The sequence below is a fragment of the Myotis davidii genome, unplaced genomic scaffold, assembly GCF_000327345.1.
Source record: "Myotis davidii unplaced genomic scaffold, ASM32734v1 scaffold514, whole genome shotgun sequence".
NCBI classification, from domain to species: Eukaryota; Metazoa; Chordata; class Mammalia; order Chiroptera; family Vespertilionidae; genus Myotis; species Myotis davidii.
The window spans coordinates 349,817-366,572 of NW_006286236.1; the positions used below are offsets into that span (position 1 = coordinate 349,817).

At 58.3% G+C, this 16,756-nt stretch overlaps 3 protein-coding genes across 3 annotated transcripts in view; 1 reads left to right on the plus strand and 2 right to left on the minus strand.

Annotated features, from left to right (window-relative positions):
- The window catches only part of POLR2F (polymerase (RNA) II (DNA directed) polypeptide F), a 10,958-nt gene extending 9,807 nt beyond the window's left edge, over window positions 1–1,151 (minus strand). The window contains exon 1 of the mRNA XM_006757416.2: window positions 1,114–1,151. Coding sequence (XP_006757479.2) covers window positions 1,114–1,148 — 35 coding nt within the window. The 5' untranslated portion in view covers window positions 1,149–1,151. The remainder of the gene's footprint in view (window positions 1–1,113) is intronic.
- Window positions 177–6,616, plus strand: LOC102765087 (chromosome unknown open reading frame, human C22orf23). Its single transcript, XM_006757417.2, has 7 exons — window positions 177–373; window positions 690–801; window positions 1,628–1,690; window positions 4,960–5,142; window positions 5,823–5,954; window positions 6,162–6,262; window positions 6,433–6,616. The coding sequence occupies exons 2-7, from the start codon at window positions 699–701 to the stop codon at window positions 6,502–6,504; spliced, it is 654 nt and encodes a 217-aa protein (XP_006757480.1). The 5' UTR covers window positions 177–373; window positions 690–698; the 3' UTR covers window positions 6,505–6,616.
- A 425-nt stretch (window positions 6,617–7,041) lies between these two features.
- The window catches only part of MICALL1 (MICAL like 1), a 24,525-nt gene continuing 14,810 nt past the window's right edge, over window positions 7,042–16,756 (minus strand). Inside the window, exons 11-18 of the mRNA XM_015559831.1 lie at window positions 16,455–16,748; window positions 14,215–14,349; window positions 13,345–13,471; window positions 13,200–13,290; window positions 12,970–13,043; window positions 10,482–10,596; window positions 10,248–10,294; window positions 7,042–9,354 (exon numbers count right to left, since the gene is read on the minus strand). Of these exons, the coding sequence (XP_015415317.1) occupies window positions 9,233–9,354; window positions 10,248–10,294; window positions 10,482–10,596; window positions 12,970–13,043; window positions 13,200–13,290; window positions 13,345–13,471; window positions 14,215–14,349; window positions 16,455–16,748 (1,005 nt within the window). The 3' untranslated portion in view covers window positions 7,042–9,232. The remainder of the gene's footprint in view (window positions 9,355–10,247; window positions 10,295–10,481; window positions 10,597–12,969; window positions 13,044–13,199; window positions 13,291–13,344; window positions 13,472–14,214; window positions 14,350–16,454; window positions 16,749–16,756) is intronic.

The window sequence follows — 16,756 nt, forward strand, 5'->3', positions numbered from 1 at the left end:
CGACCCGGCTCCGCGCCCCGCACCCGCGCGCGGAGCCCCACAAACCGCGCGCCGCCGCCTCGCTCAGCGCCACGCGTTCTCTGCGCTTGCGCGGTAACCCGGAAGCGATCACTACCAGAAGGCGGGCCCTGCTGTAGGTGTGCGCGCATGCGCCGAATAGCTGGCGCGCTCGTTACCATGGTAGCCAGAGCGTCTAGCAGCCCGCTCTGTACCTCAGGATCTCAGAGTATTTCCGCTGGGCCTCCGCGCGGTGCCGCGCTAGAACCGTGATTACGGTCTTCGGTTCTCGGAGCCCAGCCACCGCTGGGGGCGGGGTGGGTCCCAGCCGTCGCTGTCTGCGTGGGGCCCCACCCAACCGGCGTCTTACTTTAGGGTGAGGTTTCAATTTGGGCGTAACACCTAAGGCACTGTCGTGAGCACGGCTATCGGAGGCCCCCTTCCTGGGGCCTTCCTGCCACAGACACCGGGTCAAGATGAGGTCTCTCTTCACGTGTGTGCATCTGCCTGCGTATCTGCTCGGGTGGAAGGATAGGGCACTGTCGCAATAGTGGAGGGCGGCGTCACAATTCTAATGGGACTGGACTGCTCCCAGACTTTCCTGGTGTTGGGCTAGGGGCGGGGTGCGGGGGGGCTGGAGTAGAGATTGGACCTGGGAGACGGCTGTGTCACCGCGCTTTTATCCTCCGCAGAGCCCTCCCATGGCTTCCCAGGATAGGGTAAAGGCAGTGACCAAAGGAACGGGCTTCTGTCGCTGCCCCAAGCAGACCACTTACACCCTTGGAACCTGCGAGCTCCTCAGAGGTTTGTACCACGCTTAAAGGACAGGGTAAGAGCAGAGGTAGCAGTTATCCTCTGAAACTCAGGTCTCCCCTAGGTGACCTGTGGCTTCGTCATTGCTATTTTCATTTTACAGAGGAGAAGCCTTGGGTTCAGGAAGGTTCAGGTCCTACAACTTACTTGCAAGTGGCTAAAAGTCAAGGAATAAAGGATTTCAGAGTAGATCATTCTTGTGCATTCCTTAGATCGAACTTTCTGTTTCCTCCCCGGGAAGCCTTATCTCCTCCTCCCCCACCCCCACCACCACCACCAACAACAACTGTTATGTGCCCTCACCTTACCGAATACCTTTTCTTCATTGGACTCAGCATAACCTGTAGTCAGATATTCAGCGTGTCTCATTGGATCAGTATCCTACACCCCTAGCCCGGGAACTCCATCAGGGTATGGTTGTTTCTGTTTTGGCTCCCTAGTGTAGCTCCAGTGCCTGACACATGCTTTGTGAATACTTGCTCAATCATTCATTTATGCATTCCTTCACTCAATGAAAAACATTTAAAAGCCCACTATGTGCTTTGTTCTAGCTGGTGAGGATACAGCATTAAAAAAAAGAAGAAAAAAAACAGCAAAAATTTTTGCTCTCATGGAGCAACTATTTTAGTGGGAGGGTACCAAAGTCTATAGAGCTATGGTGACGGGTGCTACAGGACAAAGTAAAGCAGGAGAGTAAGCGAGGGAGTGCTTGGGTGCAGAATGGTGGGAGGAGGTGACAATTTTGCATTTCAGTGGTGAGAGGTGAAGGCTTCTGCCCGCAGCCCCGGTGGCCTGACTGAAGTGCTTTCTCTTGCAGTGATGATGAAGGAATCCAAACTGACTAAGTTCCAACAGCGACACATCATGGACACCATGAAAAGTAAGGGTCAGTCCACGGAGGCTTGCTGGACAGAGGGGTTCGGGGCCACCTTTTTAGTGCTCTTCCATCTTAAGGAGTAGTGGGCATCCTTTCCAAAGACCAAGACAGTACAGCCCCTGGGGAATTGGCCTTGAGGGGCCTTTGTTACTCCCTCCGACATTCGTCCGGGCACAACCAGCTTCCTGCAGTCCCGCTCTAGACAGCCTCCCCAAGAGATCACAGAGCAATTGGAACTTCTTGCCCAGCCAAAATGGTCTCAAAACTGTCATGTTTGCAATCTGTTCCTCCCTGTGACACGCATGCCATATGAGCTCCCCAGAGGAGAGAACTGTGTATGTGTGTGTCTTGTTGTTTTATCCATTCATAGCTTAGCTAGCAGAAACAAGAAAATGGGCAGAATTCCAACTTGGGCTGGGAAGACTATGCAAAGCCTTTGCACGGCTCACCTCTGACCACAAATTGTAGTATTTGGCGGCGGGCGGGCACTAAGATCTTGTAAGCAACCTCACTTTCTGAGATTCGACTGAATCAACATTTAATGGATCAGAACAGAGTCCTGGACAGTTGCCTTTAAGAGACAGAATGCCAGCCCTGGCTGGTGTGGCTCACTTGGTTGGAACGGTATCTGGTACCAAAAGGTGGCAGGTTCGATCCCCAGTCAGGATCATCCATTGATGGTTCTCTCTCCCTTTCTCTCTCTCAAATCTATAAGAGAAAGAGAGAAAGAAAGAGAGAGAGAGAGAGAGAGAGAGAGCCAGAGCAAGCTTGACCATTTTACTTGATTCTATCGAAAGCTATCGCCTTCTCTGAAGAAAGAATGTGTGTATCGGGAAGGCATCTGATTAATCGCAGAAGCATAGGAAGGGAGAGTCAGGGAGGCAGATAAAGGCAGCGTCTGCTGAGCACCGGCTGGGGAGGGAGGGAGGACCCATCAGGCCAGGTCATGGGTCAGATGTCCTTCCTTATTGTGGGCAAGGGCATCTCAGGCTGCCAGAGCCGAGTGCCATAGCACATCTGAGTCATAACGGAGTCAGCAGCATACTAATAAATGGTGTCCCCTGTCACACAACGACAGAGAACGTCCTAGAATGCCACTAAAAGTCAGTGCCAGAAGACCAAGGATCACGTCTGCCTTGTTCTCTGGGGTAGCCCCAGCACCCAGGCGCTCAATATTTATTGAAGGATTAGTGGTTAGGCCAACACGAGTAACTGGCTCACCTGGCAGTGTTATTCCCCTTAGAGGTTTGGGTTTTTTAATTGCCCCAAGCATTGCTGTTGAATCTGCTTTCTTCTGGACTCTCTTGACTTCTCTCCTCTTATTCAGATCCTACTGTTGTTCTGAGCCTTGGTTCAAATTCTGTTGCAAGCCACAAATTTCTCTCCTTTAAATGAACTCCCAGAATTACCCGGGCCATAATTATTTGCTGAGAATGGGCCAAAGGAAGAGGGAGCATCTGGCACTGGACAGGCAGAAACAGGGGGTGGAGGGAGCAGGGGGACATTCTAGGAAGCACAGCATCACTTTATTAAATCATTTTTTTAAATGTTTTATTGATTTTTTTTTTTTTACAGAGAGGAAGGGAGAGAGATAGAGAGCCAGAAACATCAATGAGAGAGAAACATCGTCTACCAGCTGCCTCCTGCACACTCCCCACCAGGGATGTGCTCGCAACCCAGGTACATGCCCTTGACCGGAATCGAACCTGGGACCCTTCAATCCACAGGCCGACATTCTATCCACTGAGCCAAACCGGTTAGGGCCACAGCATCACTTTAGAAGAGAGACGCAGAGCGCCGTGTGAAGGGAAGGTCAATGCGAAACACTGGCAGCTCCGTCCTTCCAGACCCCACATCTGACCCAGCAGCCAGCCCATCGCCTGACCTTCAGCCCATATCCTGGCTGCCTCTGCCCTTGGCCCCCAACACTGTGTTATATTTTCAACAGCAACCAAGAGGATCATGTCATTCCTCTGCTCAGAGCCCTCCGATGGCTTCCAACCTCACACAAAGTAAGAGCCAGTCTTTCCAGAGGCCTACAGGGCCCTGTCCTTCTCGTGTCTTCCATGACCTCTGACCTCTACTCCCACCACACCCCCCTTGCTCATGGCTTTCCTGGCACCCTCGCCTCCTGGCTGTTGCTCAGACATTCCAGGCACATTCCCACCCCAAGGCCTTTGCTCTCGCTGCTCCCCCTGCCTCCAATGCTCTTCCCTGAAATATCTGCAGAGCTGGCCCCTCACCACGGTCGGGTCTTTTCTCTTCATGAGGGCGTCCCTGGCCACCCTACTTAAATTGTGAGTCCTGCTGTCACACACTATACGCTCCACCACCTAACATACTACGCATTTTATTTTCCCTTATTCCACACCCCAGATGCAGGCGCCACGAAGGCAGGACTTTGTCTCTCTTACCACTTCACCCCCAGTGGTCTGGGCCTGGCACAGAGTAGATGCTCATTACATATTTGCCAGGTGGATGATAGAAGAAGGTGGAATAGGGGCCAGATCCAAACAGGGCTGGCCTAGCGGAGGAGCCCCAGGTCTGGGCCAGGGCAATGAGACAGATTTGTGTCTGTTACCATCTAAACCATCCCTCCTTCCCTGTGGACCAAGCAGGTTTTAGGAATCCATCTATCAAAATAAAAGCACCGGTACGAAGGCTTGGTGTGCAAGAATGTTTATTGCAGTGTTGTTTGAAGTAGTAAAAATAAAATAAAGACAGCCTGAATTTCTGAAATGCAGAGACTAGTTGAATATATGATGTAGCCATCGTAAAAACTTAGTTACATAGCCCTGACGGGTTGAGCTCAGTGGATAGAGCATCAGCCTGCGGACTAAAGGGTCCCAGGTTCGATTCCGGTCAAGGGCATGGACCTTGGTTTCGGGCACATCCCCAGTGGTGGGTGTGCAGGAGGCAGCTGATTGATGTTTCTAGCTCTCTATCCTTCTCGCTTCCTCTCTGTAAAAAAATCAATAAAAATATATTTTAAAAAATAAGTTACATGCAAATGGAGTGATCTGGAAAGAGATCCGTGATACACTGTTAAGTGAAGAGTGTTATGGAATGTAGCGCAGTGTGGTCCGTTGTATGAGCATGTTTCTATAGTATCATACAGAGCGGACGAGACCGCCAAATTGCTACCATTGCAGAGGGGGGCTGGGAGGGAACGAGGAAGACTCTTCTGCACTATTAGCCTCATTATGAAAGGTGCCAATTTATAAATTGATACAAATCCAGGGGACCCCCCACCCCAACCTTTTCCTCCCCAGAAGGAGAAGCCCTGCCCCTGTCCTGCAGCCCGACGTCCAGCCAGAGGGTCTTGCCTACCAAGCAGCCGGCCTCAGCCGTCTGCCTGCCTCCCATCCTGGCGGCCCGGTCCCAGCTCCGGCCTGCCAGCATGTGCCAGGCCAACGGGGCCTACAGCCGGGAGCAGTTCAAGCCTCGAGCCACCCGTAAGTGAGAGGGCCTGGACCAGAGCCCCTCTTACCCCCGTCCACGAGGGGCAGGAGGGTGCGGGGAGATGAGCACAGCAGGTGAGCACGAATCTACTCAAATTCTCCCGCTGTTGGCGCCAATGCTCTTGAGCCTTGGCACGTTAGCCGGGGACCGTTCAGGGTGCAGCAGGAAACAGGTTGTCCTTTTTCAGAAATTTTCCAGAATGCTCTTCAACAATTAACTGGATTCTCTCCATTTCTGATGTGTGGCTGGCCGTCAGACCTCATGGCCACGGCTCTCTCAGGCTGACACGGTGCCTCAAATCCAGAGCTCTCTGCACCCCAGCCTGCTGCAGGGAGCCCTCAGCCCCTTCCTCCGTGGCATGTCACAGAACTCTGGGCCCAGACCCCGCTACACTGCACACAGGCCGCCATGTGGCGGTCACTGCGTTTTCTTACCTTGCTCTGCACCGAGCCGTGTGTGGGTTCTGACGAAGCTCTCTTCTTGGTTCTTCCCACCCCTTTCCCTGCCTGTCTGGACAAGGCAGGCTCAGGAGCGCGTGGCTAGACGGTGCCGGGATTGCAGAAGCCACCTCCATGTTCCCCGGGCACCTTGGAGCGAGCATGCCCAGTTGGGAACACCGGCCATGAACCGGGGTGCCCTCGTGCCTTAACTAGGCCTTTTCTGGGCCTTACAGGCGATCTGGAGAAGGAGAAGCAAAGACTCCAGGACATCTTTGCCACGGGGAAGGACAAGGAGGAACGGAAAAGGAAGCCACGTGCTGTGCAGCAGAAGGACCCAGCCCCTGAGACGGACCGGTTTGAAGAACGTGAGCCCGGATGGGCCAGTTGGCGCTGGGGAGGGGAGAGAGGGGCCCAGAACCGGGAAGGGTTGACCCCTGAGGGCTAACTAGCGAGACACAATGTGACTACAGAACTGCTTCCTCCCACAAGAGGCAGTCCCTGCCCCCCCACCCCTCCCAGAAGCCTGACGGCCCCCATCGCCCTGAGCGATGACCACCCTTCTCTCTGTCCAGTGGTCAAGGAGATCCAGGAGAGGAAAGACTTCCTGGCTGAGATGGAGGCCCTGGGCCGGGCCAGACAGTACCGAGGGCTCATCCTCACGGAGATCTCCCAGGTAGGACAGGAGCAGGCGGTGGCGGGGATGTGGCACCGTGAGAAGTATGGGGTCCGAGTGGAAAGGAAGGCCGGCTGTGGCTGAGGCTGGCAGAGTCCAGCTCTGGCCTCGTCTGTGTTGGCGCCTGGAGCTCCTGCCCTGATGCCCAGCTTTCCCTGCTGCCCTTGCAGAAACTACGGGAAATGGAGGACATCGACCACCAGAGGAGCAAGGAGCTCAGGAAGGCTCTGGCCACCGCCTAATCCGTCTCCAGGGGCGGAGCGGCCCAGCCTTGACCACTGGGGCCCACCCCGATGCCAAGCAGGGTCATGCCCAGGTCACCCACTCAGGCCTCCAGCCATGTCAGATGGTCATACAGCAGTATGACCATCTGACATGGCTGGAGGCACTGCCCTGGCCTAGGGTGCAGGCTACCCGGGCATACACAGCACCCTATAAAATGGACGTCAGAGAACGGTTCTTCCCGAGACTGCACCCAGGGGTCCTGGGTCAGCTGTGCCTCTTGAGATCCAGTACTGGCCTCCTGAGAGCTCCAACCGGCTTTGACTCTTTCCTTGGGGAAAGAGCCCCATTCAGAGTGAAGGCAAGGCCCGTCTCCCCATCGTGGACAGAGGTTTGAGGGCAGCCACAGGCCCGCGTCCCACCACCTGCCTCGCTGCGTCCCCATGGTTAGTCTTCTGAACTCGGGAATGAACATGGCTCCTTTCTTCCTACCTGTCTTAGGGCCTGCTTCTTTGACTTCTTACAGCCTTAGGCAAATGTTTAACCACTACGGCGAATTGGCCAATAAAACACATTTAACGCAGGTCATGACACATTACACTCACCCTTTTGTTTCCAGAGGGATAAGGCTTATTTGTTCAAGGAGTTAGATTTTTTCAAGCCTGTTTCCAGCTGTTTGCATATTTCAAGTGGAAATGGGAACGAACCTCTTGAGCGCCCCCTAGCGGGCACTGTGGCAGGTGCTGGATTCCTCTCGCAGTCATTCTCTCCATACCCTGTCCCCCCCACAAAGATTGTCATCCCACCGTGAAAACGGAGGCTCAACACGCTGCAAAAACCAAGGTCATGTCGCTAGCAAGCAGCCGACTCAGGGTTAAGTCAGCTTTGCGTCTTTCCACCAAGCCCACGGTTCCGGCCCCAGCCTCAGCTCCGACCCTCACCTGTGAGGCCCAGCCTCAAAGGAGGCGTCTGCCCAGCACGGCAGCCCGGCCGGGCACACTGCACAGCCCCCACAGCTTTGGCAATCACGAGCTCTCCTGTCCCCGGCAGTCTGTCATTTCCCATCTCCGTAAATCAAAATATTTTGGAAATGTCCAGCAGCCCTTCCACCCGCGAGTCATATAACCCTGCAGGCGACATGACCCAAGTTTTGGTTTGTAGGGTAAACTCCACCTGCAGCCTCAAACAGATCAGGGAGGGGGGCCAGATCAAGGGCTGGTTCTGGAATATTCCACGTGAAGCCTGTGTCCACCCGCCCTCCGGAACCTGAGGCCAGAGGGCGCACCATGACAAGGCCCATCCTCCCCCGGCGAGGCAGCAAACTGGAGAACCCAGGATACATTCAGCCTGCCCTCGATTTAATTTCAGATTAGTTGCCAACATTACAAATTACACACACACACAATCTGGATTTCTAGCTTCTTTTGAAAAATGGAAAGATCTGACGACACTGGGCACATGGCCACGGTAGTCCCCACCACCCGAGTCTCCTGACACTGAGGCACCTCAGCCCGGTTCCTGCATCCTGGCCCCCGAAAGGCCCTGGAGTCGGTGACCCAGCCCCAGGGCAACAGGCACATGAGGAAGGGGACTGCCAGGGCTACGCAGCGGGAGCCACCTCTCCTCCAGAGCAAGGGAGTCGCGCCCGAGGGCGGGCAGTGAGGGCCAGAGCCCCTACACGCTTCCTGGGCCACCGGTGAGGCCAGGCACCGGAGGCACCCGGGAAAGAAGGCAGCCCTGGCCAAGGGCACAGCGCCCGAGGCTGCAGGGCACGGCAATCAAGTGGTCTCCATTCATTGTGGGGGTGAATACAGTGAGATCTTCCCCAGAGGCGTGCTGAGGGAAGGGGCCTGGAGGTCCCAGAACTAGCTTATCGCCACAGTGCTTCGACAAGAGCTGCGGGCACAGTCCCTGGGGAAAGGCCTGGTCCCCACTGCTCCTCCCGGTGGGGAGAGGCGGTCAGTCCTTTGGTGGGAATCAGTCGGGGAGAACAAGCAACAGGAGAGTGAGGAGATGGACAGACTGGTGGTGACCACACGCAGGAACGGGCCCTACCCCCCCCGGGTGGGGGGGAGCCTCAGACGACAGTGTGTTAGAGACCGGGATTAGCACCTACACCAAGCAGACCCCTCAGCGATCAGGGAGCTGCCTCGAGGCCCTTGTGGGGAGACTCAGCTTAGGGCCCCCAGGTCCCCAGTGCAGCCATCACAGCCCCTGTCCTGTGAGGTTCCTACAGAGCAAGGAACGAGGGAAGCGCCTCCTGGAACTCAGAGACGGAGGGAGGGTTTTGTCCATCAGCCGCACTCATGGCTGAGGACACAGTCACTGAGCAACACGGAGACTTCATAAATAGAGCTCCCGGGAGGAGAAGCAGACTCGGGCCCCTGCCCGGAGGAAGACAGGAACTGGGCCGGGCCGGCAAGGAAGCAGCAGCGGAGCCAAGCCCGGCTCTGCCTGCGAGGAGCAGGGCCCTGGAGGCAGGAGGCCGGGCGCACACCTCGTGGGGGAAGGGCCCTCGGGTCCAAACTTTAACAGCGAAGAATCCCGTCTGGACGTGGCCCAGAAGGAAGGACCCAGGAGCTGCCGTCACAGCCGGGCTGGGTGGGACGAGGCAGGTGTGTGCGGCCGCTGCCTCTCCCCGGACCCTGGGCCCTGGACCCTGCTTGCTCCTTGGGTCTGACCAGCATCAGAGTCATCGGAACCAGCCCGGACAGGGCTGAGCCAGCGGGGGTGGCAGTCCCCTCGCTGTTAGCTCTTGTCCCCGGGGGACTTGCTCTTGGCCTCACGCTTATTTCCCAGCAGCTTCAGCACCTTCACCTTCTTGAACTTCCCCTTCTTGCTGCCCTCGGGTTCAGCCTCCTTCTGGAACTCTGCAGGAGAGGTGGGGGGGGGGGAAAAAAAAGCCCTGGGCCCGTCACTTCGCCCTCAGCCTCTGGTTCTTTGCCTACAGGACGGGAGCATATTCTCTCCCAGGGTTCTGGCGAGGATCCGGGATAAAGGAACGTGCGATGTCTGACGTATGGCACACGTTTACCCTTAAAAGGCTGATCCCCTAGGCCGGTGCTCACAGCTCCGTGGGTTACAACACAAACACTGACTCAGAGCTGGAAGGAACCTCAGAAATCATCTCTCCGTGCCCTGACTTTATAGACAGACGAGAAAATGTGGGTTTGCAACAGACTAGCACCAACTAAGCTCTCTGTAGATGCCAGGCCCTGGCAAAGTGCTCCCCACACATTTCCCAGTATCCTCAGCACACACCTCTGCAGGCCAGGAGAGTCAGGTTCAAGTCCCCCCCTAATATGCACCAGAGCGGCTGGAAGCCAGCAGTCTGACTGGAGTCCGGACGCAGCCACAAGGCCACAACATGAGTCACAGTGGAACTAAGATTAAACCCAGGTCTCCTGACTGCCCGCTCAGTGCTCCCTTCGCCGCTGCAGGCCCTGCCTTATTGCTGGACGGTACGGCTATTGGAGCCCACAGACTTCTAAGACCAGCCGCAGCTCTCCGGGAGGAAGGCAGAGCTCGGTAAACCACGCTGGGAAAACGTTCACAGCACACCGGTGCTCCCTGTGGGCACCGGGCAGCCACACCCACCCTCCCAGGCCAGGCCGGCCTTCCTGGCCACAGGCCACCTGCCTCGCCACACACGGCCTTCCCAACAAAACAGAACTGGGAGTCGGCACACGCCATCCCTGTAGTGCCCACTCCACCCCTCTGTTCAACCTGGAGCTCAAAGGGGCCGGGCCGTGGAGGGCCTCACCTTTCTTCTTGATCATGGCTTCCAACATCTTATCTTCCTCTTCCTCCCTGAAACGAGAAAGGGAAGCTGAGTGTCCCACAGGAGGAAGGGCCAGAAAATCCCAGTCCCTTCCAGCCTCCGACTCCCCCAGGGTGAACAAGGGTGCCCTGGGGTCGCTCAGTGAGGGCAGGGCTGGCCCGCCTGCTCTGAGCCCTCCCCCCAGGAGCCCCGGGGAGCCCTGACCAGCCCGGTCACCTCTGCCGGTCCTCATCCAGGCAGTTGACAATGGCATTGCGCTGCTCGATGAGGGTCACCATCTCCTGCATCAGCACCTTCTCCCGGCCCCGGTCCTCCTCTGTCCAGTCCTTTTCTGCCCAAGGAGAAACGTTGGGGGTGTGAGTGGTAAGAAACCCCCCTGCCTTCCCAGGAAGCCAGACAGCAACCCCTAAGTGCTGAGTTCGGGCCAGCCCTGTGCCAGAGGCCAGGACGGAGGAGCAGATGGGTGGGGAGTCCACGTGTTGGGAAAGATGAAGGTCATTTAGAGGAGACCAAGGTTGCTGGGCTGCCTACCAGAAACACCACCCGTGGGGCTCAGGAGGCAGCACTGCACCTGCTCTAAGCAGAGACCAGAGAGCAGCGCGTGCAGGTGGCCTCCTGCTTCCGGCATTCGTTCCTTCACAAATGCTCACGGTGGTTTCTCGGAGGAGGCGGGATGGGGCTGGGCCTCGGAGAACCTCCCAAGGCAGCTGGCCAGGGGAGCAGGGATGGAGAAAGAATAGGGAGTCCCAGGGGTCCTCGTGCAGGAGAAGCCCGGTGACCCACGTGGCTTATTGGAACATCAATGCCATGAAGAGGGCAGACTCGAGGGGACCCTGGGGCAGGGAGCCCAGCCATGCACCTGCTGCTCCTCCCGTCTCCTCTCAAGAACCCTCATGGACCACCTCAGGGCCCACAGACCCCGGGGATGGGCGCCCACGTGGGCCTTCCCTCCACACCTGCCACCACAGGACTCCCAGCCATGCCCAGCCCCTTCCACTTCACCTCGCACAGTTCTGGGGACAGCTCAGGCTTCAAGTCCCTCAGTTCAAGTCCTACTCTGCCACTTCCCAGATATGGAGCCCGGGTAAATTATGTCACCGATCTCCATGGGGGGAAGCTGAGTTTCAGGGAAGTCAAGTCCGTGACCAGTGTCACACCGCAAGGATGGAGCCCGTATTTGAACCTGGGCGACCTGACACCATCTGCAGCCCTTATGGTATCTATGGGGCTCCAACCCACTTGGGGCCTTATAAACCAGTCCCCCTGCCAAAGCAACCTCGGGGACAGGTGACAAGGCTGGGATGTGCTGTCACCACGCAGAGGGCTGGAGAAGCAACACAGTAAGTAAGGCCAGAGCCAGGCTGGCCGGGCATACAGGTGCTGTGCCCACTCTGGCCACAGGGTGTCGCTGTGGCTCCCTCCAGGGTGGCCCCGCCTCAGCCTTCCCTGAGATTCGGGAGTGACTACTCTCCCAGGGACACTCTGGCCTCCGGGCCTCATCCCACCTCCCACCTTCCCCAGTCAATGGAGAGGCAGCACCGACCCGCTGGCAGGAAGGGCTGTGTCTACAGAGTCGGGCCCCGGTCAGAGACACAGGTAGAGGCCCAGGTCCACCGTCCGTGGGCAAGACTCCACCTCTCTGGCTCACCTGTTGGTGGAAATGACGGTGCCACACCTGGGCCACAGGAAGTGGTCAGAGCCCTGGCTTCCGCTCTAAACACTCCACAGTCCCTGGGCCTCTGGGCCTGCAGCTGCGGCTCCCGTGTCACAGCCACGGACCCCAGCTCGGCCACTTAATAACCATCATTTCCGCCCTTCAGGGGCCACAGAGTATGTCCACATCCACTGTCACCTGGCCCCACGAACACCCTGTGAGGTAGGTACCCTCATCCTGTCTGACACCTGAAGCCACTGAGGCCCAGGGAGGCCCCTGCCCCCAGCACATTAGCAGCAAAACACAGGATGGTCTGCCTCCTCCCCGACCCTCCAGCTGCGCCCCCACCATCCTGAGCCGGTCCTGCCCCCCCTCCCAGTCATCCTGAGTCACACTGTGCTCTAGCCCAGGCAAGCGGCCGAGAGTTGGGCAGGCTTGTTCTAGCCCAGAGATGGCGAACCTTTTGAGCTCGGCGTGTCAGCATTTTGAAAAACCCTAACTTGACTCTGGTGCCCTGTCACATAGAGGAATTTTTTGATATTTGCAACCATAGTAAAACAAAGACTTATACTTTTGATATTTATTTTATATATTTAAATGCCATTTAAAAAAGAAAAGTCAACCAAAAAAATGAGTTCGCGTGTCACCTCTGATACGCGTGTCATAGGTTCGCGATCACTGCTCTAGCCTGAGGGCATGAGCCCAGAGCTGCTGTCATCCACTCATCAGAGCAGCCCTGGGCTCTGGAGCCTGAGCCCCGCCCCCGGGGAATCCGCCCACCCACACCTGGTGGGGGGGGGGGCAGCCAGTCTGTTCCTGAGCTTGGTGCTCTGTGGGCCAGTCAACTCCGACACACGTGTCCACACTCCCCACTGGCCAAGCCTGTTTATAACCTGCTGCAACCCAGACGGCGCCTCCCAGCCCTCTCCCCAGCCCTGTTCCCAGAGTTGGTGTGTCCCCATCAGGGCGCTGTCCGTCCACTGCCCAGCCTGGAGGGGACAGATGGGTCCCAGGCCTGGGTGGTGCCCGAGGGCATGAGGCCGCACTCACCTGGCTTGTTGAGGAGGCACCTGAGCTCATACTCCACGTCGGCCTGGCGCTGCTCCAGGTTCTGCTGCTTGAAGCTGGAGGGTGGGAATAAGACGACTGTTACTTCGGCCCCACGCAAGGCGGCCCTGGCCTGCGCTGTCAGTGACGTGGGGGGAGGGCGGGGAGTCCCTCCATTCCCAGCTGTACGGGTCCCGGGGCGGGAGTGGGGGGCCGAGGGCGGGAGGACTCACACGTAGATGAGCTCAGACTCCCGCCGCACCAGCAGGTGCTTCTCGTGGATGAGCTTGAACCAGTCCACCAGCATGTCGTCCTCACGGCCCTCTGCAACCAGATGCCCACTGAGGCCGGGTTGGCGCCCTGCCGCAGCTCTCGCACCATTCACCCCGCCTCGCAGCTTCTCTTCCAGCATCACCCCACGGAGCTCCAGGGCATCCAGCTGGCGCTCGATGGTGTCCACCTCTCGGTGGATGTCCTCCTCGGGGATGTACTGGTCAGCCTGGACCTGCCCGACAGCACCCCGGTCACCTGAGGAACAGCCACCCGGCCCTGCCTGCTGCCAGGACCTTCACGTTCTCGGGCCGGCACTGGCCGCCACAGGCCCAGGGCCCGGGCGCCATCCCACGCCCTGTGCAGCACCCAGGGTGGGGAAGGGTTGCTGTGGGCACAGACACAGCGCTCCATGCCCCTGGCCCCGGCACCAATGGGCACACGCAGAGGCACAACTTCCTGCCCCTCCTCTGCCACTCCCTAGCCGCTATCCCAGTGTGGGTGGCCATGCTATAGAGCAGTGATGGCGAACCTTCTGAGCTCGGCGTGCCAGCATTTTGAAAAACCCTAACTTAACTCTGGTGCCGTGTCACATAATTCAAATGCCATTTAACAAAAATCAACCGAAAAAATGAGTTTGCGTGTCACCTCTGACATGCGTGTCAGAGGTTCGCCACCACTGCTATAGAGGTGCACTGGAGAACACTGGTCCATCTTACTAGAGGAGTCATGTGAGTGCTCTGATCCTTCAGCTACTCTTAGTAACGAGCTGGAGGCACCACCCATTGCTCCTGCTTGCAAACAGCTGTTCTGCTCGAAATCCCCCTGGTCAAGTTAACCTTCCAGCTGGACCACCCACGCGCCTCTCCAACATCTGGGCACAGCTGCCCAGGCAGCCCATCCTCCCCACGTGCCCCACGGGGAGCCTGCGGCTGCCACGGAGGGCTGGCCCGGCAGCCTGGAGCTCCCAGCTGGTACCTTGCGCTTGATGAGCGGGAAGCCGTGTCCCGGGGCAGGAGGCCTTGCTGGCTTGGGTCCTTTGGTGGCTTTCTTTGGGGCTGGGGACGCTGTGGGCGACGCCTTCCGGTTAAAAGGATTCTCCTTGCAGGAAGACTAAAGGCAGGTGACACGACAGAGGGTAAGTCTGGGAAGGGAGCAGTGGGACTTTGGAAAGCAGGCTGGCCCCGGGGCAGGGGAGGGGGCCCCCCCCCGCAGAGAGGCACCTCCTAGCATTCAGTCTCTGAGGCCCTCAGTCATCCAACACACTTCCCATTCCCTACCGCCCAGTGCGGAACTCGTACATATGCTTTCACGGTGGGTATTGTGATGCCCCCTTTACAGCTGAAAAGGTCAGAGAGGCTGAGTAATAGGCTCAAGGTCATGCACTTCCCAAGGGCCCCAGCCGGGCTGAGCATGTGTCAGGGCAGGGCGGGCAGCCATCCAGCCCTGGGGCAGTGGTCAGGTCTTGGGAGTTTAGGGCCAACAGAGCTGTCGTAGCTCATTCAGGCCTCATAACCGCCCCTTCCCCAGCGAGGACCCCCAGGCTCAGAGAGGCACTGCTCCCTGCCCAGCGTGGCCCAGTCGGGAAGTAGAAAGCAGGGGATCCTCCCCCCCAACTCCGCCCCAACCCACACCGCCTTGCATCTGGCCAGCAGGTGGCGGAGAGCACTCCCGCCTGCCCAGGAAAGAACCCTCTCCCCACTGGCCCCTTCGTGCACCAGAGCCTCTCTCTCTCTCTCTCTCTCTCTCTCTCTCTCTCTCTCTCTCTCACTCCCTTTCCCTCTCTCTCCCTCCCAGCACAGCTGGCAGCCCTAGCACCTCCAACCACTTCCCCAGCCCCTGGAAACAGAGGGACAGAGGGGTCATCAGGGCCCCATGGAGAGGCCTCACGGGCAGTGGCGTGTTCCCCGAGTGTTTCCCCAGCAGCCGGGGAGGCCGGGGCCCTGCTCACCCGCTGTGCAGCCCGGGGACAGGTTCCCTCCGGGGTAGCTGCTCTGAGTCAGGCATGGCAGGGAGGCAGGTATGATCCCCGCAGGGCAGCACCCACCCGAGACCCCCTCTTCTGCCCACAGTGCCTCTGCCACCCTCCCCTACCCTTGGGGTTAGGGTGTGGGGATGCCTCAAACGGAAGCCAGCCCACTTGGGGCTCTACCTCCTCTCTCCGCAGTCGCACCCCGAGGGGCTCAGCAGCGCCAAACAGCCTGAAACCCCAGCCCCTCGGGGGTCCTCAGCCTTTTCTCAGACACAATTCCTTCACCCCAAGACGGTGTTTAAAGGGAGCGGCCTAAAGTCACCCCCTCCCCACCTCCCACCGAGGAACCCTGCAGCTTCTCAGAGCCGCTGAGGCCTAGAGAAGGGGCGGGGCCAGAGAAAGGGCAGGGCGGCCTTCTCCAGGGTCAGCAGGTGGGTGGCAGAGCTGGACGGGCAGCCTTGGCAGAGGTCAGGGAAGGTTAAATGCCTGAGAGGCACATGGGCAGAGGCTGGACCAATAGCTCAGCTGCCTCCCAGCCTTGTCCTCTGTCGGGTCAGACCAGGACCACAGCTGCCCATAGGAGCCGTCCGGCCACTTCCCCGGGGGCTGGACCAGCTTTTGCCTTCCGAGAGCTCAGAGTGTGGGCGAAAGTGGACGATCAGAACCTGGTGGCCCAGAGGGGCTGTGGCTGCAAGAGAGGCCCCTCAGGAACTAGGTGCCCAGAGGAATGTCCTGACCCCTGGTGACCCCCCGTTCTTGGCGTGGGAGTGAAACAAGTGTGCAGACAGCCCACGAAGGTCATGAGTTCCCTGGGATGGCCACCTCATGCCCACGCCACCCCCGAAAGGAGACGGAGTGCAGGACGGGCCTGGGAGGGCCTCTGGCATAAATAGGGCCTCAGGGAACAGAAGGGTGGACAGGAGGATGTGCGGATGGATGGTGGCTGGGTGAGTGGATCCTGAAGGGAGAAGTGCATGGATAGGCAGGTAAGCAGGTGCCTGAATGCATCAATGCCTACAGGCCAGGCGGGTGGACAGGTGAAGAAATGGACGGGAGGTCTGGCCGATGGAACGACAGACAGATGGATTTGTGCCTCAGTGAATGGGGTGACGAATGGGTAGATGGACACGGCAAGGTCAGTCAAGAAGTAAGAGGCCAGCAAAGATGGACGCCACGGACATTCCTGTCCTGAGACCAGACCCCATTCACTGACAGGCCAGCTTCTGGGCGAGGATGAGGCACTCACCTTTACCTGGAGCTGCGGGGAGGAGGTGCCAGGCAAAGGCACGGGGACCTTGTCTCCCACCAACAAGAGCGGGGTGGGGGCAGCGCCACTGCAGGGCTTGGCTGGCTGGGCACCCGAGCTGCCCCTTGTGTTGGGGGCGAGTCCAGGGCTGGCTTGAGGCGTCCGGTCCGGGGTGGGCTGCGCCAGCTCCCCAGAGGAGGACAGGGAGGAGCCCGCAGAGAGGCTGGCAGAGGTCCCGGGGGTGCCCGGAGCGTGGACAGCAGGCTCTGAGGAGCTCTTGGGCACAACCGGCGGCTCCAGGA